At 37.8% G+C, this 24,810-nt stretch overlaps 2 protein-coding genes across 2 annotated transcripts; one reads left to right on the top strand and one right to left on the bottom strand.

The window, feature by feature from the left end:
- The first annotated feature begins 11,000 nt into the window (after positions 1–11,000).
- Positions 11,001–11,690, top strand: LOC122304718 (O-fucosyltransferase 13-like). Its single transcript, XM_043116988.1, has one exon. It carries the CDS (start codon positions 11,001–11,003, stop codon positions 11,688–11,690), a length of 690 nt encoding a protein of 229 aa, XP_042972922.1.
- Positions 11,691–17,314: 5,624 nt separating this feature from the next.
- On the bottom strand, positions 17,315–20,810 carry LOC122304083 (uncharacterized protein HI_0077). Its single transcript, XM_043116127.1, has 7 exons — positions 20,313–20,810; positions 19,629–19,870; positions 19,454–19,550; positions 18,202–18,385; positions 18,017–18,098; positions 17,770–17,839; positions 17,315–17,691 (listed from the first exon to the last, which is right to left on the bottom strand). Exons 1-7 carry the CDS (start codon positions 20,784–20,786, stop codon positions 17,620–17,622), a joined length of 1,221 nt encoding a protein of 406 aa, XP_042972061.1. The 5' UTR covers positions 20,787–20,810; the 3' UTR covers positions 17,315–17,619.
- Positions 20,811–24,810: the final 4,000 nt, after the last annotated feature.

Here is a 24,810-nt window from a genome sequence, read left to right as displayed (position 1 = left end):
CCCCCATCCTCCAGATCTTAGCTATAGTTGATCTAATAACTTCCTTACTTATTTTATGATTTGAGAATAGTTTTCCTACTAGGCTTCTATTTCATGTTGTGGTCACCTTCCCTAGGTGCTCTAAACTTAGTTCAATTACAGCATTTTCCTCCTCTGTAAGTTGAAGCCTGTCCCACCTTTCCTTCAATCCTCCATCTCTACCTACTATAGTCCTGGGAATAGACTAGGGAAAGACTTCTCTTCCTTTACTCTACGAGCAAGCTGAGACTATCACTTCACCCAAGCTTTCTCCTCAGAGCAAGCTCAGAGAAGACTCATGTATTGAATGTTTCGTGAGTTTAACTATTGTTTAGGAGTTTTTTTAAAACTATTTTTTAGGAAAATTTGACATAAACATTGTGGAAAAGCTTAGGTATTAACTATTGTTTAAGTGAATATTAATATTTAACAAGGAGGCCGAAAGGTTATCAAAGACTTTTTTTTTTTTTTTTTGATAGGAAAACATGCTTCATTAATAAAAAAAAACTTACAAAGTACTTGAATCACTCCAAAGAATATTAGAAATTACATCAGGGTATGCTCCCCACCATAGACTAATATTCTGCACACTTAAACCAAACTTGGCAAGTGAATGTGCTGCTGTATTGTAGCTTCTACTAGCATGTTGCACTTCATAGGTACCAAACCATGACATCAATTCCTTAACCTCTCTAACAACGTTGCCAAAAGTAGCCTTTGAAGATCCTTGCATATTGAACTCTTTAACAACCAGCAATGAGTCACTATCAATCACAAGATTATGAATTCCAAGGTGAATGCAGAACTGTAATCCTTGAAGAATAGATAAAGCCTTAACTTCAGCAGCAGTCATGATAGAAAATTCTTTCTTTGCAGCAAACATAATTACCTCTCCCTTAGAATCTCTGACAATAGCTCCTATTCCAGCCACTGAACCATTAGAGGAAAAAGCTCCATCTACATTAAGTTTAAACACACCAGATTGCAGGGCTTCCCATCTGCATTGCTATCTGATAACTGAAACAGGTTTAGTCTTGAGTTCCTTATATGACTTCTGCATTGCTAAACCATTTCCAACAATAGTCTCAACATTCACTTCCTTTGCGTCGAACCTCGTCATGTTTCTTTTATACCAGCAACTTCAGCATATTAGGAAAAACAACTCAAGCATCTCAGTTCCCTTATTCTATTGCAACCTCTGAACTATGTCAAAAAAAGTTTCATGCTCTCTTATAACTACCCTTGAAGGGAAATAAAGAGACCATACTTCTTTTATGGAAGGGTAGGAGCAAAGTGCATGTAGTGTATTTTCCTTTTCTGCATTATAGAAATCACAACCCTCCTCTGTTAACACCTTCTTTTTCTATAAATTGGACTTTGTTGGTAGAATCCCTTTGGCAGCTTTCCAAGAAAAAATTCTCACCTTTGAAGGAAGCTTCATATTCCATATGACTTTCCACACTCTTCTCAACAACATAGCATTAGAGGATTCTCTATTCTGTCTGTTTGAATATAAAGATTTAAACATCCTATAAGCACTTTGGACAATATAAAGAATTAGCTTCTTTATTCCAACAGATTAGATCCTCCCCATCTTGACTAAGCACAATCTTTAAAACTTGAAGAGCTATATCTGGTGTAAACAGAGAATTGATCTTTCCCACATCCCACACTCTTTGATTAGCAACAAATAAAGATTTTACAATAGCCTCCTCCTCTCTAAGCACTTCTGCATTTTCACTTATAAAGGAACTGTTCTACTGTCTTGTAACAGTTTTAAACTTAGGAACCCTTGAATCTTTCCATATCCTTACTTTGTGTCTTGAGCCAATTCTCCACTGATATCCCTCTTGCATTTTATGCTTTGTTCCCCAAATACCTCTCCATACATAAGAGGGATTATAACCCAATGTAGCATCTAAAAAGTGTGTTTTGGGGAAATATCGAGCTTTGAAGACCTTGGCACCATGGGTGGAGGTGGGAAAGTATAGAATGTGCTTTACACATCTATGCATGAAACATGCCCAATGCACAAAGCCCATAAAACATAGTTTTCCACACACGCCAAAAACCCATTTGGCCCAAAAACACATCCTTTCCGAAAAACACGCCAAAAGTCACATTTGGCCTTTATCCGACTCAAACCATTATCCATATTAACCGTATGCACCATGACTTCCCCTAGGGGTCATCCACAAACCCTGGCTCCAGTGCCACACCGCAGAGTACCACTACGCATGTGACACCTAACGAGCGATGCCCAGTTCCGTGCCCCGTGCGTTCGTAGCCAAGCATCCTCTAGCCCTCGCCAGCGAAGGGCCACGGAGTCGGTGAGTAGGGCGATGCCCGGTTCCACGCCCCGGCGCGTTCGTAGCCAAGCATCCCCCAGTCCCGCTCCCGTCGTCTAGCGACAACTCAGGGGACATCACTCAGTTTATTCCGCTCCCGAGTGACCAGAGGAGCTCCACCGAGATAATAACCCATCCCGGCTTGGGCTCGTGATACACACGCACCCGTAATACACTTACGCCAATACACAGGCTTTTCACACAATTCCGCAAACACACGTGCATGCATCATGCAATGCCATAACAATGCATAATAAAATAATCAAACAACATAAAACAATTAAACAGGCAACTCCGTCCTCCATCCATCCGACCCCCGAAACTCCTCGGACTCAGTCCGGAATCAACAACCAACAACAATAAATAAATTGAATGAGCGATATATATTTAAATCTGAAAATAGGGTTTGGAAAATACTTACAGCGCTATATGGCAATTTTAGAAAACAAGCGGCGTTGCAAACGGCGGCGAAAAAGCAACGTCACAGTGAAAATTCACTGTGGCCGTGGGTTTGAAAAACCCACTTTTGAATGGGGACAAACTAGGACACGAAATTGATAGGAAATGGTCTAGGGATGGTTGTGAAGCTATTGGAAGTGATGAACGGCCGTGGGTGGCGGCAGAATCGCCGGAAATGGCCGGAAAACGAAAATCGGAGACTAAGCTCGTAGGAGCTGTTCCGGTGGTCGTTGGAGGCCAGAAATGGGTGGGTTAGGACGGCAAGGGACCGGTGATGAAGTGGTGAAGAAATGGTAGCTGGAGGTGGAGCGACGGCGGCGGATCGGAGCAAAATCCGTGGAGGCTTTGGAGGGCTATTCCGGCCAAACGGCCGGCCGGTTGGGGCTGAGCTTCGGAGGGGTGGTGCGCCGGAGGGAGACGAAGAGAATGGGACTAGTGGCGAGCCAAATGGTGGCCGGATGGCGGTGGGCCGGCAGAGAGAAGGTTTCGGCCGTGAGGGAGAGAGAAGAGAGAGAGAGAGCTCGGGGGGGGACGACGCGGGAAGCAGGAGGAAAAAAAAAAAGAAAAAGAAGAAAAAGAAAAAGAAAAGAAAAAGAAAAGAAGGAAAAAGAGAAAAAGGAAAAAGAAAAAGAAAGGAAAAAGGAAAAGAAATGTAGGGAAAAGAGGAGATCTAATCCTCATTCCGAGAAGTAAAACTAAACCGCCAAAAAGAGATTAAAAACTACAAAACAACTAAAAGAAATAAAACACAACATCAAATAAATTAAAAACTAATTTTAAAACGCAAATAAATTAAAATAATTAAACTAATATATTAATTAAAATAAAAATAATTATTTCAGCGAAAATATACTCAAAAGCGGGTCATCACATAACTTGCCAGCCCCATCACCCCGACACTGTCTGTCTTTCCCTCGCGTCCCATCTCTTTCTCATCTCTTAAACCTTCTCACCTTCTCGATAAGTGCACAAAGCAGAGGTGTTGATAATTCTTAATTTTTTAATTGAATCTCGCATATGTTCTTTGATAATTACATTGAATATTTATGTTCTTTCTTTTGTGAATTCAATTGTTGTTAATTTATTTGCTTAGAAGATGTGACCAAAGAAATGAGAATAAGGCCCCCCACCCCACCAAATCCTGAACTAGTTCGGTTGGTTCTCTTCCCCCTAGTCGGTCGGTTCCATTGGTTCATTTTTAGGTCTAAGCAGCAGGGCCTAGGAAACCTAGCCGGTGAGACCTGGTTCATGTAACCTTCAATATTACAACTGATCAGCATTGGACCTATATAGTGAAATGAATCCTTTCATTGTATTCTTGTTCTAGCAACAGTCAAACTAGGCATAAGCTTCATTCCAACTCTGCATTGGACCTTTATGCATTTGCAAACGCTAATTGTTTAGGTTTGTCCTGATACAGATTGATAAAAGTTTTCTTTTGCATCTTCTTGGGAATAATTGTATCTTTGGGTTGTGCGAGAACAAACAAAATAATAATAATAATAATAATAATAATAATAATAATAATAATAATAATAATAATAATAATAATAATAATAATAATAATGTTTCACACTCCAATAAAAAAAGCTTAATACTGCTTTATGACACACGTTGAATCGACATGGATTGCATCTTTTGTTTGAGATCCTACCCATCCGGCATAAGTCCCCAACTATAATGTATTATGACAACCTCAATACTTGGAAAAAGACATTGAAATGACTACCACCATGTCCCACAAGTGTGTGGTTTCTCGTTTTCGACCCACCTTTTGTCACTGTGCTGATCAACAACTGCGAACCAAATGGCCTTGATTTTGATAGTTAGTTGAGATGAGATGTATTGAGATACTTCGTGAATAGTAATGAAATATTTGAGTTAAGATGAGATGAATTAAAAAATGTTTGAATTAAAATATTTTATAGGATTTTGGAAAAGGGGAAAAAAAGTTGACCAAAAGTATTATAAAGTTCAAATATTGTTAAATTATTTTTTTAATATAATTTTTATTTTAGAATTTGAAAAAAATTAATTACTTTTTGTATTTTGTTTAGAAGTTTGAAAAAATTGTAATGATTAGATAAAATGATTAAATGAAAAGGTTGAAAATTTGAAATTAAATTTTTTTTTTGTATTTATGGTGTTTAGATATTTAAATGCGATGAGATAAAATTGTAAGTTTGAAATAGCCCACACAAAGCATGACTTGTATATTGACATATATAAAGGATTTACAACAGTTATGTACAACTATGTTGATAGCTGTCTGAAATGTACAAATGTACAAAAGGAATGTATAGCTTTGTGCAACTATGTATGGAATAAATAGAAAACAAGAATCATGCAAAAAATAAAGACATGATTTCAGCAAAGATTAAAGTAGGCTTGTCTTTTCATTCTCCCTCAAGCTCAAGGCAGGATAAGCTCCTCAAGGCGGGATGGGACCAATGTAAAGCTTGGACCGATTTGGTATGAACTTTGAAGCACATAATGGTTTTGTGAAGATGTTCGCCACCTATTCTTGAATAGACACATGTGTTAATCGAGTTAATACTCGAGCAACTTGCTCCCTCACAAAATGCACATCTATCTCAATGAATTTGGTGCGATAATGGAAAACCAGGTTCTTTGCCATGCTCAAAGCACTAATGTTGTCTAAATGTAACAGAGGCAATGGAAGATTATACCCGATGCTCTTAAGTAAGTGCATAAACCACATGAGTTTAGCCATTGTGGATGCCAATGCGCAGTATTCTACTTCAGCTTTAGAGCGAGCCACTGTAACTTGCTTCTTTGCACTCCAAGACAGCAAGTTGGGTCCCATATATATTGCAAAGCTTGTAGTTGATCGTCTGCCGTCAGTAGAACCTGCACAATCTGCATTCCAAAATGCATGGACTGCAGTGAGTGGAGCTTTGGTGAGCTGAAGACCCAAATTGAAAGTGCCTTTGATATCGAAATATGCGTTTAACCGCAATAAGATGAGGAGCTTGAGGTGTTTGCATAAATTGATAGACAAAATTTACTGCATAAGCAATATCAGAACGGATCAAAGATAAGTACTATAATGTGCCAACCATCTAACTGTAGAGTGTAGGATAAGATATTGGGATTCCATCATGTGCTGAAATTTTTCGGAAGCAATGGGAGTGGAACTAGGTTTTGCCCCTTCAAAACCAAATTGTTGGAGCAAGGAGAAGAGATACTTTGGCTAGAGAGTGTTAAGGAAGTTGAATCTTGTGATACTTGAACCCTTAAGAAAAAATGAAAGTCACCAAGGTCCTTCATATGAAAAACGATGGACAAATAGGAGATAAATTTGTCAATTGCCGAGCAAGAAGATTCGGTGAGAATTATATCATCCACATAAATAAGCAAAAGGAGAATTTCAGAGCATTGTAGTAAAAAAAATAATGAAGTATCATAATGACAATGCTGAAAAACCCTGTTGTTAAAGATAATTGCTATATTCAAATCCATGCTTAAGGAGCTTATTTTAGACTATACAAGGCCTTGTGGAGTTGGCAAACATAATGAGGATGATTGGTGTCTTCAAAACTTGGTGGTTGAGTCAAGCAAAGGTTTTCTTATAACTCTCCTTGCAAAAATGCATTACTAACATTGAGTTGTTTTAAGACCATACATGAGAGAGAGCCAAAGTGAGGATTAACTGAATAGTGTCTGGCTTGATGACGGGACTAAAAGTTTCATCATAGTCGAGTCCCGGAAGTTGAGTGAAACCTGGTGCCACTAGACGAGCTTTGTAGTGCTCAATAGAACCATCAACTCAGGTTTTGACTTTGAAGACCCATTTACTGGTGTCTAGGTTCATATGAGATGAAGAAGGAACAAGAATCCACGTTTTATTGTCATGTAGGGCCTAAACTTCAGCCTGTATAGCTTGCTGCCAATGAAGATTTTTATGGGATCTTTTTGGGCCTCTTTAAAAGTCTTGGACTCAACTAAAGTAGCAATTAAGTCTGCCATGAAGCACACAGGTAATGGGTGATGTGTGGAGAAGAAGGTTTTGGGCTGCCGAGTGCCATCTTGCAACTTGATTACCATATGATGAGTTCAGAGGAGGCAAGCCCAATTTCAAACCAATCGTGGATTCGATTGGTTGGACTACATTTGTTGGTGCAAAATTGAAGGCTGGGTCTGAGCTTTGGGAAGTAAAAGCTGAGGTAGGTACAAGTTGAAGATTTATAGTATGGAGATCTTTTGGAAAATGGCAAGCTGTGAACCAAGAGTCATTATATTTGAAGTGCACCTGCTGAGAAGCAAAATGAAACTTTTCTTCATTAAATACAACATGTCTTGAGATATATATATACCATTATGCAAGGCCATACACCGGTGGCCTTTGTCAGTGGAAGGATACCCAAAGAAGACATTGGGTGTGGACTTAAAATCAAGTTTGAACCTTCCAACATGAGTGAGATAGGGATAGCACACACCCAAAAACTTTGAGCACTTTATAAGATGAATCAGATCCAAAAACTGATTGAAATGGAGATTTTCCAGCAAGAGTAAGAGTTGGCAATCGATTGATGAGAAAGACTGCAGTTTGAAAGGTGACAGTCCAGAATTTTTGTAGAATTAAGGAGTGAGTCATTAGCATGAGAGCTATTTCAACAATGTGGCGATAACACCGTTCGGAAAAACCATTTTTTTTCGGGAGTTCCAGGACAAGACAATTGGTGAACAATCCCTTTGGAAGCAAAATAAGTTTTGAGAGTGTGATTTATAAATCCTCTATCATTGTTACTTCGAATAATTTTGACATAAATGTGAAATTGGTTGAACAACAAGGTAAGAAACTTAGGAAAAATATGAATAACATTAAATTTCCGAGACTTAGTAAATAACCAAGCATAACGTGAATATTCATCAATAATTATTAAATAAAACCGAAAACCATCATATGAAGGAATGGGGGCAGGAACCCATACATCAGTATGTATAGTGTGAAGAAATGACAAAGCATGAACACTGCAAGCATGAAAAGGAAGTTTAGTTGATTTTCCCATCTTGCAATTGTCACAAAAAGGAACATTTTTATTTGAAAGAAGAAGAGAATGCAATAAAGACTGAAGTGTCTAAATGTTTGGGTGTCCTAGCCTAGATTACCTAAGAGATGCAAGAACTTTGGTGGCCATGAAGGTAACTGGAGGTGCCATTGAAAGTGTGGAACGTAAGGGTATAAGCCATCTTGAACCGACCCTTTAAGCAACACTTGTTTCGTTCTCAGATCCTTGATATATAAGAATGCCCATGGATAATACATACAACAATAATGATTCAGTGGTAAGCTGAGAAACCAAAAGCAACCTCTTTTGGATAGCAGGAACAATAAGAGTATTTTTCAAGAGAAGTTGTGTATTTGGAAGAAGGGAAATGATAGGGATCCCACTGGGGGATCCCCTTCATTTGTCCCGCTCCAATTTTTTTTCAGTTTTTATTTTATGTAATGATTAAAAAAATATTGTTTAATAATATTGTAATTTTTTTTTATTTTTAAAAAAAATTTAAAAGTGTTAAAAAATGATTTGAAAAAAAAAATTTAAAAAGTGTTTTTTTTTTTTTGTTTTTTTCATATCATTTTTTTTAACACTTTTTAATATTTTGAAAAATGAATAAACTTCATGATATAATTAAACAACATTTTCTTAATCTTTATGTAAAAATACATTTCAAGAAAAAAAAAAATGTTGAGCGGGATGCTTGAATGGGACCCTAGCATTGCCACTGGAAGAATAGAGCTTTTAACACCAGAAATAGGGAGATTAGAACCATTACCGACATGACCATATCAGTCCCTTTGTAAGGTTCAATAACTTGTTGGTTAGATTGAGTGGGGTCATGTGCTAGTTTGCACCAGTGTCCGGGTACCAGGCTTCATCAATAATGTCTCCCTATTGAACTACAAAAAAGCTTGGTATTGCTCAGCTTCTTCATCCAAAGCACAACTCCCATCACATCTAAAACATGTTATATGTGAGACACGTCCCCCACGGTTGGAGCCAAGTCCACCACCACGATTTGGAGACTGCTTTCCACGACCTGCACCATTTTTATCCTGAGAACGACCCCCTTGGTTTCCTTTTGAACCCTGGGATATATAAGAGCCACGGGCTGACTGGGCTAGGTACGAAGTGGTTTAAAACCAGAGGTACGATTGTTGAAAAATGCTACAAGGGAAGAAGCTTCATGGGTAGAGGAGATTCGGATGTCAAAATCTCGTAGTTTACAGATAACATGCTTAATCGGAGGAAATGTATCTCTTGCATTGAAGACGACATGATCAGAATCCTCATGGGCTCTTGATACCATGTAAGTTTGAAATAGCCCATGCAGAGCATGACTTGTATATTGACATATATAAAGAATTTACAGTAGTTATGTACATCTATGTTGATAGCTGTCTGAAATGTAACAAAGGAATGTACAGCTATGCACAACTATTGTATGGAATAAGCAGAAATCAAGAATCATGCAAAAAATAAAGACGAGTGATTTCAGCGAAGATTAAAGGAGATTTGTCTCTTTCAAAATGAGATTAGATGGACGTATTGACAAATGAGAAAATTTTTCTCCCCAGTCATCAACTACGCTACCAACTAGGGGTGTGCAAAATTTCAAAGCTTCCGATTCTAGCTGATTTTCGCTCCGATTCCGACTCCGATGGAATTGGAGGGATCGGAAGTTGGAGTCAGAATCGGAGCAGTTCCGACTCCGTAACAGAAGTCGGAGTCAGAATTGGTAAACCACTGGTTTTGAATTCCGACTCCGATTCTGACTATTTTTTTTTTTTTTAAAAAAAAACCTAGATGCATCTGGATTTTGTCTACCTGTTAACTGGAACGACGTCATTCCATTTAAATGAGAACGACACTGTTTGAATCACAGCTAAATGGCCTCCGCGAGGGCCATTCTTCCTCACTCAATCATCTCTCCCCTGAGTCCCCTCACGGCTCACTGTCCTCAGCACTCAACCTCTCAGACTCATCTCGCCACAGCCCCCCACCGACCATAGTTTGCCGTAGCTTGGCAGAGGTTGCCGTCGCCGTAGTGCCAAATTGCAACCAAAATTTTCCAATTGGTAAATTTAAATTTTTGCATTGTGTATTTACTCCGAATTTTTGATATTATTTATTTGATAATTGGAAATTGGATTGTCTATTATTAGTCATTTTTTATTGTTCTGTTTTCTACATTGGCCGTGAATGTATTGAGGAACTGTTTGTGATTTTCAACCGTTGTTTGTTTGTGACTTTGGACTTTGAAGGTTATGTTTTTGTGGAAATATCACAAAGAAAAATAAGTAAGATGGTATTATTGACATGGAATTCATGCCCCGGGGGGGGGGGGGGGGGGGGAGAGAGAGAGAGAGAGAGAGAGAGAGAGAGAGAGAGAGAGAGAGAGAGCATCCCAGAAAACTTCACCAAAAATAATATGGGAGGGTATATTAACTATTAACTAAAATGTTGATTTCAAGCAAAACATGAAGAAAGATCAGTCAGAGAAACAGTTTTTTTTATTTTTTATAAGTAGTCAGAGAAACAAATTGCATAAAGATACATAACAATGTCAACCTATGCTAAAAAATATTGAAAAGACTTAGATTTTAAAAAGTGTGAGTGTGAGAATACTACCTCAACCTCCATTGGTTCTTTTGTTCTAAATACAAGTCAACAGATTTAATGACATTCTTGATGCCTCCAGCTATTGATATACGATTATCTTTTATCAAGGAGAAATGCTGGTTGCACACGCCGAAGGGGACACGACACGTACATGGGTCCCACGTGGACATTAATAAAACGGTGCACAGCAATTTTCCTGTACCCTTCAATAGACCTTCGAAAAATCGGTGCGGATTGAACACGGCAGGTAAGAACGAAATCATCTCCTTCTTCTCTCTTGTAAAACCGGCTTCATGTTTCGTATATATGCGCAAGCATTTCGTTGGAGAAGAAATGCAGTTAGAGATTAGAGTCATGTAGTGGCTTCGGATTCGACGACGACAGGAGTGTGGTTGCTGGGCAGGAGAACTGGTTTGTGCGGTCGGAATCGTTTTCTACCGATTTGGGTTACGAAATGGGTTTTTCTGCAGCGTGAAGGTGCAGGAAATTTCTAGTTTTGAAATGGGTTTCGCACTACCTGGTTTCAATGGATTTACGCCTCACAAGATCCTTGGAGAAGAAAGCCTCTGAGCTTCTAGAAGCTATACCCAAACCTTTTATCTCGCTTCACCTTCGCTTTGAACCGGACATGGTAGCTTACAACCAATGCCAATACTCGGGTCTTTCTTCAGCCTCCATCAAAACCATTGAGGCAGCACAAGGAGATAGAAAACCGTGGACTGGAGAGTTGGCCTGCATTTGGAGAAAACGGGGGAAGTGTCCCCTTACGCCTAATGAGATGGCCTTCATACTTCAAGCACTTTCCATCCCGACAAACACAAATATATATCTGGCAGCCGGGGATGGGCTTATGGAAATTGAAGGTTTAACATCTGTTTACACCAATGTAGTCACTAAGTCTAGCCTCCTTAGTGGTGAGGATTTCACAAGCATGCATGGGAACACGAAAGCTGCATTGGATTATCACGTGTCTATTAATAGTGATTCTTACGTGGCAACATATTTTGGAAATATGGACAAGATGGTTGCTGCAATGCGAGTTTTCAAGGGGCTGTACAAAACTCTTTTCTTAAGCAGAAGAGCTTTTGCTGATTTCACGTCGCAGGGCTTGAGAGGGAGAGAATTGATGCAAGCTCTGTGGAAGGCTCATAGAGATGATTATGTCATAGGAAGAGAGTCTGCTTTGCCCGACTGTTTTCGTGAGGTTAAATTGTAATTTGACGTTTCAGATATTTATTTGTATTTGTTTGTTTCTTCTTTGTTTTTCAAATTTTGAGGTGATATTACCCAAAAGAAATCCTTGTAAGGTTTCCACTACAGTTTATGTCTTGCGGGTAACTTGCGAGGGAAGAAAGAAAAAGGAAAAAAGTAAATGCTGGTTGCACACGCCGGGTTTTGCTGAATGTCAATACGTGAAGGAAGAGGGGAGGCAGAACGATAAGGCCCGGGGGAATCTTCGATGCGGTGAGCAACGCACCGTTTCATTAATCGTACCACGTGGACGGCGTGTACGCGAAGGGTACGCGACGCCATGTGCAAATAGCATTTCTCTTTATCAAGACCATATTGAATAAACCCATTCTATGGTTCCGCCCTCCTCCAATAAGTACCTATATACAGGGAATTTTACAAGATCAACCAAAATAATTTTACACAAATTAAAGGAGAATTGTAACCATTATGTAAAAATAGGAAGTGATTAATACCACCCACTTATCCACCAAACGTAAACCTGGAGCAGTTTTCCTTATCTCTAATATACATGTAGGGTATGCAGCATCTGCCATTTTCTGCATCCCTTGATGAAATGAATTACATTGAGTTTCCATGAGCTAATAGGCCGAAGTTGATGTACACATCTTGCTATTTGAAAATTAATCCTAAACCTAACCTTACAACCATTTAACCAATTTATCCTTTGATCATTTTCTAAAATAGAGTTCAATCGCCTATTCATTCACTTGTTTCAAGTAAGAAAAGATCAAATTTTCAAACAAAATGAGAACCTACACAACCATGGAGGGATCCAACATCAAACAGTGACCTCACCTAATGATTCGTTTCTTTTTGAGTAGTCAATGCTGAAATTATCAAAGTTACTAAAGTTTTAACCTTAACATGATCAAAATCACGGCTTGAAGATTCTTACTTTCAATAAACTTGGTAAACTGAAAGTTGAAATCACTCTTCAAGTCATAAAAGTCTTAACATTTACAAAACTTAAACTCAACTACTCATCACTTGACAAAAAGCATGCTTACCAAGACATTAACTCCCCACTAACTTCACAATTCAATCTTTTAATCCGAGAGATTGCTAATTATAACTTACTAACATATTTATCTTTCTAACACCGAAAATAGAAGTAGGAAAATTAACTTACCAGAGTGTAAGCCTTTGGGTTACAGGCTGGTTTTTCTCTCTTCACTAAACCACTTCTCTTTCTCTCACTAAGGTGTAGAATTGTTGGACTAAACTTTTTACCTCTTTAAATTGATACCATGTATTAAAAGATTTCAAGCTGTTGTTATTTTTATTTAAAAAACTATTTATTTTAATGAAACTGCTATAAAAAACCGATTATGTATTTCTAATCATTATCCCTTCCATGTTGAAAATGATGAACGCCAAGAAATATGAACTAGTTTCAAATGAAGTATCCATATGTGTGTGTATATATATATACACACATGCATATATGTATGCGCAAATTAAGTATACACATATATATAAATAATATTTCTGTTTATATGCATTAATGTATGTATGTATGCTTGCATGTATATCCTCCATTGTTATTTTTATTTAAAAAACTATTTATTTTAATGTATGTATGCTACTGATAATTCTTATTTCTTGGCTTACTAAAAACTTTTCCAAACTAAAGTCCTTTATGAATGTAATCTCCATCTTTCTGGGACCACTCTACTTGAAAATAATATATACATCAAGAATGACCAAGCGTGCAAACCACTCAAATAAACCACTGTACACAGTGCAGTATAGATATCTTTAAGGATCAACCTCATGAAATACCAGATCCGCAAGTGCAATGCCAGCAATAATACCATCTTCCTTTGCCAAGAAATTAGCTTCCACTTCCATGTCAACTAGAATGGTGGCCATACTCGTCACATCCCCTACAATTATACCATGAATTCATTATAAATAATACCATCTTATAAGTAAGTACCCCTTGATTTTAATGAATTCATTATGCATATCTATAGCTGATTGTTTTACCCTTTCAAAGATGTAGTCTTGCATCACTTATTGTATGTGTCAGATTTTTTTATTGTTTTTTTAATAAACTTCTTAATTAATTATATATATATATATGTGTGTGTGTGTGTGTGTGTGTGTTAGATTTCAAGTTATGGAGGAAGAACCATATGGGATCCCAAAACAAGATCAAGATGCCACAATTCCGTCCCCTGCATCGAGATTCAGACCCACTTCTAGAACACAAACTTCTTGTGCAAGTAGTTGATTTCCACTCCCGGTAAACATAGAAAATGAGGATACATTTAATAAGGAGGAGGAGATGGGTATTGGGGATGAACCGGATGTACCACCTCCATCCGTGAGGGCCAGGCCACCACGTCCACGATCAAATAAAAAAAGGTCGTGGACGTAGGAACATTTCACCAAGGTTGACAGTGATCCCTTGGAACCGCACGCGACTTGCAACCATTGTGGCACAGAAGTTGCATGTCATCCAAAGAAACAAGGCACTTCTTGTTTGATATCAAATCTAAATGGTTGCCAGAGGTATAAGATAGCGAAGGGATTGGCGGCCAAAGATCAGACAATGCTAAGTTATGAAACTTCTACTGTGACTGATAGTACGCAACTTAAGAAAATAGTCATCCCTCAATACAGTGAGAAGATGTTGAGAGATGCGTTTGCCGAGATGATCATTGAAGATGAGATGCCTTTTACTACAGTTGAGAAAATAGGGTTCCGAAAGTTTATCAAGCTCATTGAGCTGCGATTTTCATTGTCATCACTGTATTCAGTGATGCGAGATTGTATGAAAAGGCATTTAAAAGAGAAGGCTGAGATGAGATAAATGTTTGTGACGACTAGGCAGAGAGTTTCATTTACGACTGACACATGGACGTCTATACAGAATGTTTCTTACATGTGTATTATAACACACTACATTGACAGTTCATGGACTTTAAAAAAACGGATTATTGGATTCAAAGAAATCAATAAACATAAGGGTGCATCAATTGGGGCGGCGATGGATGATTGCTTGAAAGATTGGGGAATTCAAAAAGTTCTTTACATTACAGTTGACAATGCTAGTGCCAATGATACTGCAATTGAATGGTTCAAGTGGAATACGAGAGTGAGAGATGATGTCATCCAAGACCATGAGTTTATCCATATTCGTTGTTGTGCTCACATAATCAACCTGATTGTGGCTGAGGGGTTAAAAGAGGTTGACGATTCCATTACAAAAGTCCGCAACATTGTGCGGTATGTGAGGGCTTCCCCCCAAAGGCTGAAAAAATTCAGGGCAATAAAAGAACAACTTGGAATAAAACATTCACGGACGCTGTGCTTGGACGTTCCCACTCGATGGAACTCTACATATATGATGTTGGATGTGGCACAGAGGTACCAAAAAGTGTTTGAGCAGATGAAGGTTGAAGATGGGGGCCTTAAGTATGCTTTGCTGGAGCCTGTAGGAAAGGGGCTCAGTCTGCCGGACACACATGATTGGACGAGTGTAGGATTTTTTGTCACATTTTTGTAGATTTTTTTATGATATTACAATGAAAATATCTGGATCCGCATACATGACTGCAAACTTGTGGTTCAGTCAGATCTCGACACTACACCACCACTTGGAAGATGGTTGTGATGACCCTAACAGACTTCTATCTGGTATGGCTCAGCGGATGCTGTCCAAATATAATAAATATTGGGGGCAAGTTGAGAAGATAAATAGATTACTCTTTGTAGCTGTGATCCTTGACCCCCGAATCAAATTGGCCGTGATAGAATATTGGGCAAATTCCGTCCTCAGGGCAATGAAGGTTGCATCATTTATTACAGCGCTTAAAACTGATCTCAATGACTTGTACAACCACTACAAAAATAGTGAACAACCTTCATCTTCAGCGGGTACCTCACACGTGACTCCTTACCTCCCTCTGATGACTTTAGCCCAGTAGGTGCATTGCCTCGACGCCGTAGGAATTACGACATTATGAATGAGTATCATCAGCTCATTGTATCAAAGAATATTATAGAGTGTACTTCAGAGGTTGAACGATATTTTATGGAAGAGGTCGAGGCACCTAGTCCTGCATTTGAGATATGCATTTGGTGGAAGGATAATTCCATCAAGTATCCAATCCTTTCTCGTATTACCCGAGATGTGCTAGCCATTCCTATTACGACGGTTGCATCTAAGTCGGCGTTTAGTACTGGAGGTCGAGTATTGAATGCTTTTCGGAGTTCTTTGTCACTGTCAACCATGGAGGCCCTCGTTTGCACACAGAACTGGATCAGTGATACACCCCTTGGACTAGATAGCATTGACATTGATGATGAGAGCTATAGGCTTGAAGATGGTAACCTTATTCTACTTGTTTTTTTTTTATTGATTATTTTAATTGTTTTTATGATTTCATAAATCTATTTAATTTATATTTTTTTATCATTTCACAGATGTATTGTGAACCCCAGTATAATTGCCGATGACTGATGCAGTATGGATAAAGATAAGTTGATATCAGAATTAACTTAATCACTGCTGGTATTAATGGTAATTAAATTTCACTTTTACTGTGTTTAATTTTCTGGATCAATATTTGGTTACATTTATTGATTGAATACTTTTTTATCTTAATTTCAGGTACTTCAAATGACCAAGTACGATGTTGCAAATGATTTTTTTTTTTGAATCAAAATGTTTATTCTTATAGACTGTTTAATCAAACTTTGAAATAGGCTGTTATTTCTATTATTATTGTTTAGGACTTTTCTAAATTATGTATAATAATTAATTATGCAGTCTAACGTGTTTAAACAGATTTGACATTTTGGGATGAAAAGTTGAAAATATTATCCCTGATACTTGTATCAGGAAAATTAATTAATTCATTAATTAATTATACAATTTAACGTGTTCAAGCTTTTCTATATTTCAAGAAAATTGAAAATAAGAATGAAATCTATACAAAAATACCTCAAATTAATAAAAAACTAAAGTTTCACATTTCAAGTACCAAGCTAGCATCATTGTCACATACAAAAACAAAAAAGAGAAATATTAATAGAGTAGAAAATACTTAATACAGATTCAAACTCAATTCAATAAAATAATTCCTATTTGTTTAATTGAGAAATATTGAACAAGAATAACTTATATATAAAGTGAGTTTTTATTGAGTGTTTATTAATCAAAAATAAAATAAATTTAAAAGAAGATAAAATCTATCAAAATAAAGAAGATGCATATTTTACAGTTGGAATTCCGAATTCTGAAATTTGATCGGAAGTCGGAATTCTGGCACCGATCGGAATTCCGATCGAAATTCGGAATTCCAACTTCTGATCGGAATTAAACTCTGATTCCTTGCGGAATCGGAATCGAAGCTCATTTCGACTTCGACAAAATTCGGAATCGGAAGTCGGAATTCCGATTCCGAAGTCGGAGCACAGCCCTACTACCAACCTTGTTTCCACCCACTCTATCCCCTCATCCCTCACTCCATTCTTTCCTCACTATTTCATCTAGCTTCAACAAGGAAAATATATATATATATATACACACACTTTACATACTCATACTATCACTCATTTTGTAGGCACCCCAAATAATAGAGAAATTATAATGTGTTCCATCAATTAAGATCTAATCCTCAAACTAAACCAAAAGTAGACCACGTAACATGATCTTTAACGATTGGTTCTGGTTAGCACAATGAAGACTGTTGATTTCATGATACACTTCTACAAAATATAATTCCAAACAAGCTTATTATTAATATTATCAAAAACTCCATAGATGCCCAAACAACCAGTAGTGACGACCGATGGTGAGCAGTTGGCAGTCTGGCTTCCGGTGGGAGTCGTATGGGCAAACCAACCAGAACTTCACACCATCGCTTTTGGAACAAAGATTACCCAGGAGGCCTATTCAAGCTCGAGTTCTCACCCTCCATAGAAATGATGGAAGCAAGCCTCTCATAAACCTGTAACAATATTATCATATCTTATAATGCCTTCAGCCAAAAGAATAGATAGAGCTTCTAAAATCAGGTTGTACATACCATAGAAAGCTTGTCAGTTTTGTTCTGTTTCCCATTCTTAACCGGTTTTCCTGAAAATGATGTATCATACCTATAGAGCAGATGATGCAAGCACCATGTCAAAAATAATTTTTCCATTTAGATAAATGAAGTCAATCACCTTCTTTTGGATTCAAAAAACTGTTTGGTATAAAATAATATCACAAACTAAAATCCATCAACATTCTTGTGAACCAAACAAACCACCAAAATTATACAAATTTCTCACCAGTCGCGTGGAAGGCCAGCTTCGTCCCGAGCTGAGTAATTAAAGGGTCCTTTCAACTCCACATTGTATTCATTTAATAGCTCTGCCAGGTTACCCAGAAAGGTCCACGTGAGAATTTGCAGCCCTCATATAGGATTCATTCTTTCAATTATAAGCAAGATATGCACTGGATTAGCTGGAAAAACCTTTGAAAGTGGAACAAGGCATACGGCCCAGTTTTTGGCAGACAGAGATAAACCAAAATACACCAACAGCTACATGTGCAACTTCCTCATCAGCAATTCTAGCCACAATGTTAGATGTCCTGTGATCTCCAAAGCCAGTCAATTTTTGCACTAATCGGGGCCCAGCATCAAGTCCTCTAGCCTCCTAAAAATACCATGACAAGCAAACTTACCCCTTTAAATATGAATTTTGAAAACGAATATAAAAGTCTTTAAAAGTTAACAAAATTTCTTGGAGAGTAAACAAAATCACATGGAAAAATGATGCTGATTTCAGAAAGAATTTAAAAGATGAAGTACTGACAAACTGTGGTCTTTGCCACTTTCACATGTGACCTTATCCCCTAGTGCCTGGGTTCTATAAATTTATAAATGAAACAGGAACAATCAAATTACTCTCTTGTGGGATACAATCAAGTTTAGAAATCACAATGCTATAAAGTCAATCTGCAGTGTACTAGACAACAACTAGCAACTCTCACATGCATTGTACTCTACCACATCTCCTTGCTCAGATGGAAGACTGTTCAACATACCTTTTCCTACAAACTTGCAACAAGGATTCCACTACCTCCTTACAACTCATTCTCTCACACGTGATTCTGGGCATGGTTCCATCGAGGTCAAAATCTCAAGGAGAAAAATGCCTTTTCAGAAGCAACCTTGCCAAGTGGGACTACTCTCTCGAAAACCCATATTGTCTGACCCAATGAGTAACATACCTTCAGAGAAGAGCTTTGAGGTGCTTTAAGTACCAATGAAGTAAAAATTCAACAATAATAAAAAAGAGAAACGTCTAGCTACATGGATACTTTATACATTATGTAATAATCAGGCAGGGTGGAGTTCTAGGCATGCATTTATGAGTCTATCCCAGGTACTTGTCTCGTCTAATGCATGCAACAGAAACTAAAATCGATGTAAATGCTGAGCACTGATGAAATAAATAAAATATATTTGGTTTTTCTTCTTTTATTTATATGCTAAACGAAAATAACATGAGATGCACCATGACAGAGTGATTCCAAATGTTTAATTTCAGGAAACATGAAAGAAAATTACAACCTTTCCCTTGAGTTCTTATCCAGAACCAAACCTGAAATGTGGAATAGGAGAAAGGCATACAACTTCACGCTAAAATAAGTTTAAAAGCATGTTTTAATCAACTCTGACATCACAAACCATAAGTATACAACCAGGAGAAAGAGACAACCTGGACAAGTGGGATAACTGCCAAACGAGCAGCAACATTGTCAGATGACTTCTCACATTCCCTCCAAAGCAGATTATGGGCAGGCATATCTCCATATCTTTTAATTAAGAAAACACTGAAATTAAGTCTAACAAAAGTAATAAATTATAATATCCAAAGCAACAGTTATGCTTACTTGAAACCAAGCTCAGAGAGTCTTTGTGAACACCAAGCAAAATGTCGACTCTCATCATCAGCAACATGAGCAAAGTCAGCAAAGAATCCCTCCCCAAGAATCTCACTGAAGGGCGAAAATCGAACAACAGTGTCCCATGCCAAATCAATTGCATTTAACTCCACGTGAGCAAGATTATGAAGCATATAAGCATTAAGAGGCAAACCTGATTTTTTTGGAGCTGGAATTTCCTTTGGGGAAACCTGCGTTCCAAATAAAATTGGCCACGAATGAACATACTCAGGTTGCTAACTTCCCAATGAAGAAATACAAAAGCAAAAGGCTTATAAACAAGGTGAAGCCATAAAGTGTAACAGAAGACGCATTCAAGCGAGAGCTATTACCACGTGACAAAATCATCTGAACTAATTACAAATCAAGAGGGAAATGCAATAAAATCCCCTCTGAAAATTATGTATCAATTATAAAATTAGCGAATAACCATATGGAAAAGTCATTAAAAAAAAAAAAAAAAACCGAAGAAGTTTTTAGGAAAGGAACTGGAAAAAAAATAGAATAATTGGCAACGACACAACCACCATCAAACTAAAGTCTAATGATTTTCTGAGTAACCATTAAAGAACAAAGCCCAAAAGAAAGTTCAAAGCTTTTGGGAATTTGAATATTTGAGCACCAGAAACGAACCAGTTCTGGTTTCGGAGAGCGAGCGGGCCGAGAAGGCGGGTCAGACACCACCCCAAGGGGAAGGTTCTCACGGCGCCACCTGGAGTATGCCAAATGCGAAAGCCTGGACTTGGCTAGAGGGTCACTGGTGGATAGTACCAGAGCACCAAGCTCCGCTAAGGAAGAAGCGGACCCAATTGGATTGTCACAGTTGTTGGTTGCTGAAGAGGGAGGCTGTAGCACAAGAGATTCTGGGCCATTGGGTCCCCAAAGACGGTTCTCGTTGAGTGGGCTATCTCTCCAGGCTTGGAGACCTGACCATGGTGAATATTGCAAAGAAGAAGAAAAAGAAAAGGAAGCCGGACAGTAGATGGGTTTGAAGGTAGAGGGAGGTAGATGGGAGCGCAAGAACCATTGTAGCTTTGGAGAGAGCATTGGTTTGAGTTTCGAGACGCTGCGGCTGGTGCATGGCGGGCCCGGCAACCTGCGGTGCATATTTCACTAGTTTGTACCCGTATGCCACCTGAAAATAAAATAAAATACAAAAACAAAAAGGTAATCCTGTTTTATCGTTACAATTTCTTTAAATTTTTATATAAAATATAATAAATAATATAATATTTTAAAATTTTAAAATAATAATAATATTAAAAAATAATATTTTAAATTTCATTTAAAATTAAAAATCTTGATCTCACTTTCCAAACCTAATCTAAATCTTTTATAAAAAAATAATTCTATTAATAAAAAAATAATTTCTTATATTTTTTAAGATGAAGTTTAATTTTTTATAAAAATTTATGAGAAATTTATCAATTTAAAATTTACATAATTAATTATTTTAACAAATACAAAACCAATCTACGGCTACAACACCGCAACGTCAATTATGTTAAAAATAACTAATAATACAATAAGTAGTTGTACTTTCACGGTTTTTTTTTTTTTTTTAAATAAAGTAAGGACTAAGCTTTTAAGTTTCATAAAATTGTTACTAAAATTTTTCGATTAGGTATTCCATGAATCTTTCGTTAGAAAATTAAAAAGAGATTGTCACGGGATAATAGCACGCCACATGGAAATCATTTGCTCAAATTTTCAACAGAAAATTGGCAGAAGTATCTAATTTAAAGTTTCTTTTAAACAAAATTTGGTATCATCGAACCACGAAGCTTTTGTTCTCTCTCTCTCTCTCTAAAGTCTGAGACAGATTAAAGTTTTAGTCCCCTTGCCGGTGCAGGGTGGTTTTGTCTCTTTATCGAGAGCCTGGCCTTTTTTCCAATTTCTGGCCCTCATTATTTCCAATCCATGATGGAGGAAGAAGACCTTGCAAAGAGATGACATAGACTGAACTTGTCTACGACAGAAAGTGAAGTACTAAAAGTCCCTTGTACTAGGTCTAAGAAGGATGTCTTACGTAGAAAACACTGCATTGTTGGGGGAGTCTTGACCGAGAAAGGTATAAATAGCGAAGCATTCAGAACAATAATGTCACAAGTATGGAAATTGGAGGGATGGGTAAAGTTCAAAGAATTAGGAGAACACAAATTCCTAATTGAATTTTAGCTTCTTGGTGATAAAGAAAAAGTTTTAAGGGGATGCCCATGATTCTTTGATAGAAATCTTATATCCTTTTTAGAAATTGACGAGGATGATTATTTAAATGCCATCATTTTTCAATTTGAACCATTTTGGGTCCAAATACACAGTTTGCCATGGGGGACAATGACAGATGAACTGAGTATGCACTTGGGTTCCTCGGTTGGCCATGTCATTAGAGCGGATGCTGACTCTGATGGAGTTGCATGGGGGAAATGTATGCGGATAAGAGTTGCAATGGATTTACATAAACCACTTTATGTGGAAAATGGGTGGAACTGAATAACCGTAAGCACTGGATCTTTATAAAGTATGAAAGGCTACAAGCATTCTGCTTTCATTATGGTATTATTGCCCATAAAGGTAAAAATTGCATACAACAACGGTGTCCTACTCAAGGCAATGATCACAAGCCTTTGCAATTTGGTCCTTGGCTTCGGGCGCAACCAATGAACTCTAAGATTTTTTATGCTCGACAATACAGTGGTACATCTGGTGGTCTGAACCAACAGCAGAGACAGTAATCTGAATCTTCTAGGGATTAAGGATAAGGAAACCAGTTTTGATAAGGAAGCGGGTGAGGAAGAAGTCATGGCCACTTTTGAGGACTTTCCTAACTCAAACCTTTTTGATAAGGAAAATAGCACAAAAATGGGAACCAAACTAAGGAGGGGTTTGATCATTCTAATTTTGGAAACTCCTTAAAGACAGAGTCCCCGATTGCACCTATGGTAGAGGTAATTACTGTCAACTGTCAACCCTCTAATCTATTAAAGTCCAATGATAATAAAGAATATACTGAACATGAAATGTTGCCTGCTATTGATGTTGAATTACCACCATTTATGGAAAGAGAGCCGCAACAAGATAGGTCTAATACAGATATGGTTGTGCCTAGTAGTACTGGTGTTGTGAATAGGCAGAATGGGGCCACCTAGAAAAGGAAGGCTAGGGAGGTATTCCACTCTATCCCTATGCACATGGCCTCAAAAAGCAGGGGGAGTAAGAAAAGAGGTTTGAATAGTTAGCTGGAATTGCCAATAAAAATGAAGAAATCAAAAGGTAATCAAGACTTAAATGTAAACAGTTACAAAACTGAATTGGTGGAGAGTAGCCCCACCAACAATAATGATAGGCCTTAGTTGAAATTGTAGGGGGCTTGGGAACCCTCGTACAGTTCAAGAATTAAACCTCTTAGTGAGGACAAAGTGGTCCGAATTTATATTCTTAATGTAAAGAAAGTGTGGAAGGAAAAGGGTGGAGGAGGTGAGGAACAAATTAACTAGGATTTGATTGCAGTTTTGTGGTGGATAGCAGAGGTCTTAGTGGAGGATTAGCTTTCATATGGAAAGGCAATATGGATTTCAGTTTAGAGAATTATTCTCAAAATCATATTTCAATGATCTTAACTCAACAGGAGAATATGCAGTAGATATTGCTCACTGGCTTCTATGGATTTCCTTAAACAGCAAAAAGAGGGAACAGTTGGAATTTGATGAAGATGATCAGACCTAAGGAAAACAAACCATGGCTATGCTTTGAAGACTTCAATGAAATCTTGCATCACCATGAAAAAGTAGGAGTAGCCAGTAGACCATATCTTCAAATGGAAGCCTTCAGAAGTGCTGTGGACTGGTGTGGCCTGAGTGACCTAGGTTATGAAGGCTCAAAATTCACCTGGTGCAATAATAGATAGGGAGTCCAGTTCACCAAAGAAAGATTGGATAGAGCCCTTGGAAACTTGCTGTGGACTAGTCTGTTTTATGAATGCAGCATTAGTGCTCTAGCAGCTCAAACTTCTGACCACTGCCCTTTCTTGATCAATGCAAGAAGAAGAGATAGGAGAGGGCCATTCATAGAGACTAAAAGAGAGAAGATTTTCATATTTAAGGCAAGCTGGAACCTTCATAAAGCCTACAACAGCATCATTAACTCTAGTTGATCTTGTCAGGATACTCAACAGGGTTTTAAGGTTACTTCAGTCATGAGGAAGCTTAACAGATGCAAGGTTTCTTTAAAACATTAAAGCTCAACTCTTTGGAAAAAACGGAGGGACATTCAAACTAAATTGAACCAACTTTCTAAGATGCAAGACTCAAACATTGGTTCAAATTCAGTAGCTATCAAGGCCCTAAAGAAGGATATTGATAAAGCTCTTAAGGAAGAGAATTTGAAATGGCAGCAGAGGGAAAAACAGGCGTGGCTTAAAGATGGTGACATAAATTATAAGTACTTTCACAGGTGCGCTAATTAGAGGAGGAAAAAAAATGGAATCCAAAAGCTTATAAAGACTAATGGCAATGCAACTACTAAGCTGGGAGAAATTTCTACCTTATTTTCCCAGCATTTCCAAGAGCTATTTACCTCCTTAAATCCAAGTGGTATGGATGCTTGCTTTGGTCATGTCCATCATAGAGTGCATAGAGGGATGAACTCCAATCTTTCCAAACAATTTACAGCTAAAGAGGTCAAGGCTGGACTGTTTCAAATGAACCCTATGGGTACTCCTGGTCCATATGGTTTCCCTGCTTTGTTTTACCAATCTCATTAGGAAGTTGTAGGAGAGGATGTCACTAAAGCAGTTATGGAAGTCTTAAATGGAGGTGGTGAGATTGCTCCTATTAATAATAATTTCATTATCTTAATACCAAAAGTCAAAAAACCTCAAACAGTTATGGACTTTAGGCCTATTTCTCTCTGCAATGTCATTTACAAAGTGGTTTCAAAAGTTCTTTCTAATAGACTGAAGGAGATCCTTCCTCTTATCATTGCCCCTACACAAAGTGCTTTTATTCCCAGGTGGATGATCCTTGATAATGTCATTGTAGCCTTTGAAACACTTCACTCTATGTCCACTAACGGCAAAGGGCAGCAAGGCTACATGACTATCAAGCTGGACATGAGCAAGGCCTATGATAGG

This window comes from Carya illinoinensis, chromosome 3 (assembly GCF_018687715.1).
Source record: "Carya illinoinensis cultivar Pawnee chromosome 3, C.illinoinensisPawnee_v1, whole genome shotgun sequence".
Classification (NCBI taxonomy): Eukaryota; Viridiplantae; Streptophyta; class Magnoliopsida; order Fagales; family Juglandaceae; genus Carya; species Carya illinoinensis.
The sequence above is the reverse complement of the archived record's forward strand: the minus strand, read 5'-3'. Positions and strand labels throughout refer to the sequence as shown.

Coding starts and splice junctions, on each gene's coding strand:
- LOC122304718 (XM_043116988.1), top strand. CDS start 11,001: ATGGATTTACGCCTCACAAGATCCTTGGAGAAGAAAGCCTCTGAGCTT.
- LOC122304083 (XM_043116127.1), bottom strand. CDS start 20,786: ATGCACCGCAGGTTGCCGGGCCCGCCATGCACCAGCCGCAGCGTCTCG. Junction 19,871..20,312: donor GCTCTCCGAAACCAGAACTG/GTTCGTTTCTGG, acceptor TTTGGAACGCAG/GTTTCCCCAAAGGAAATTCC. Junction 19,551..19,628: donor CTCTCTGAGCTTGGTTTCAA/GTAAGCATAACT, acceptor CTTAATTAAAAG/ATATGGAGATATGCCTGCCC.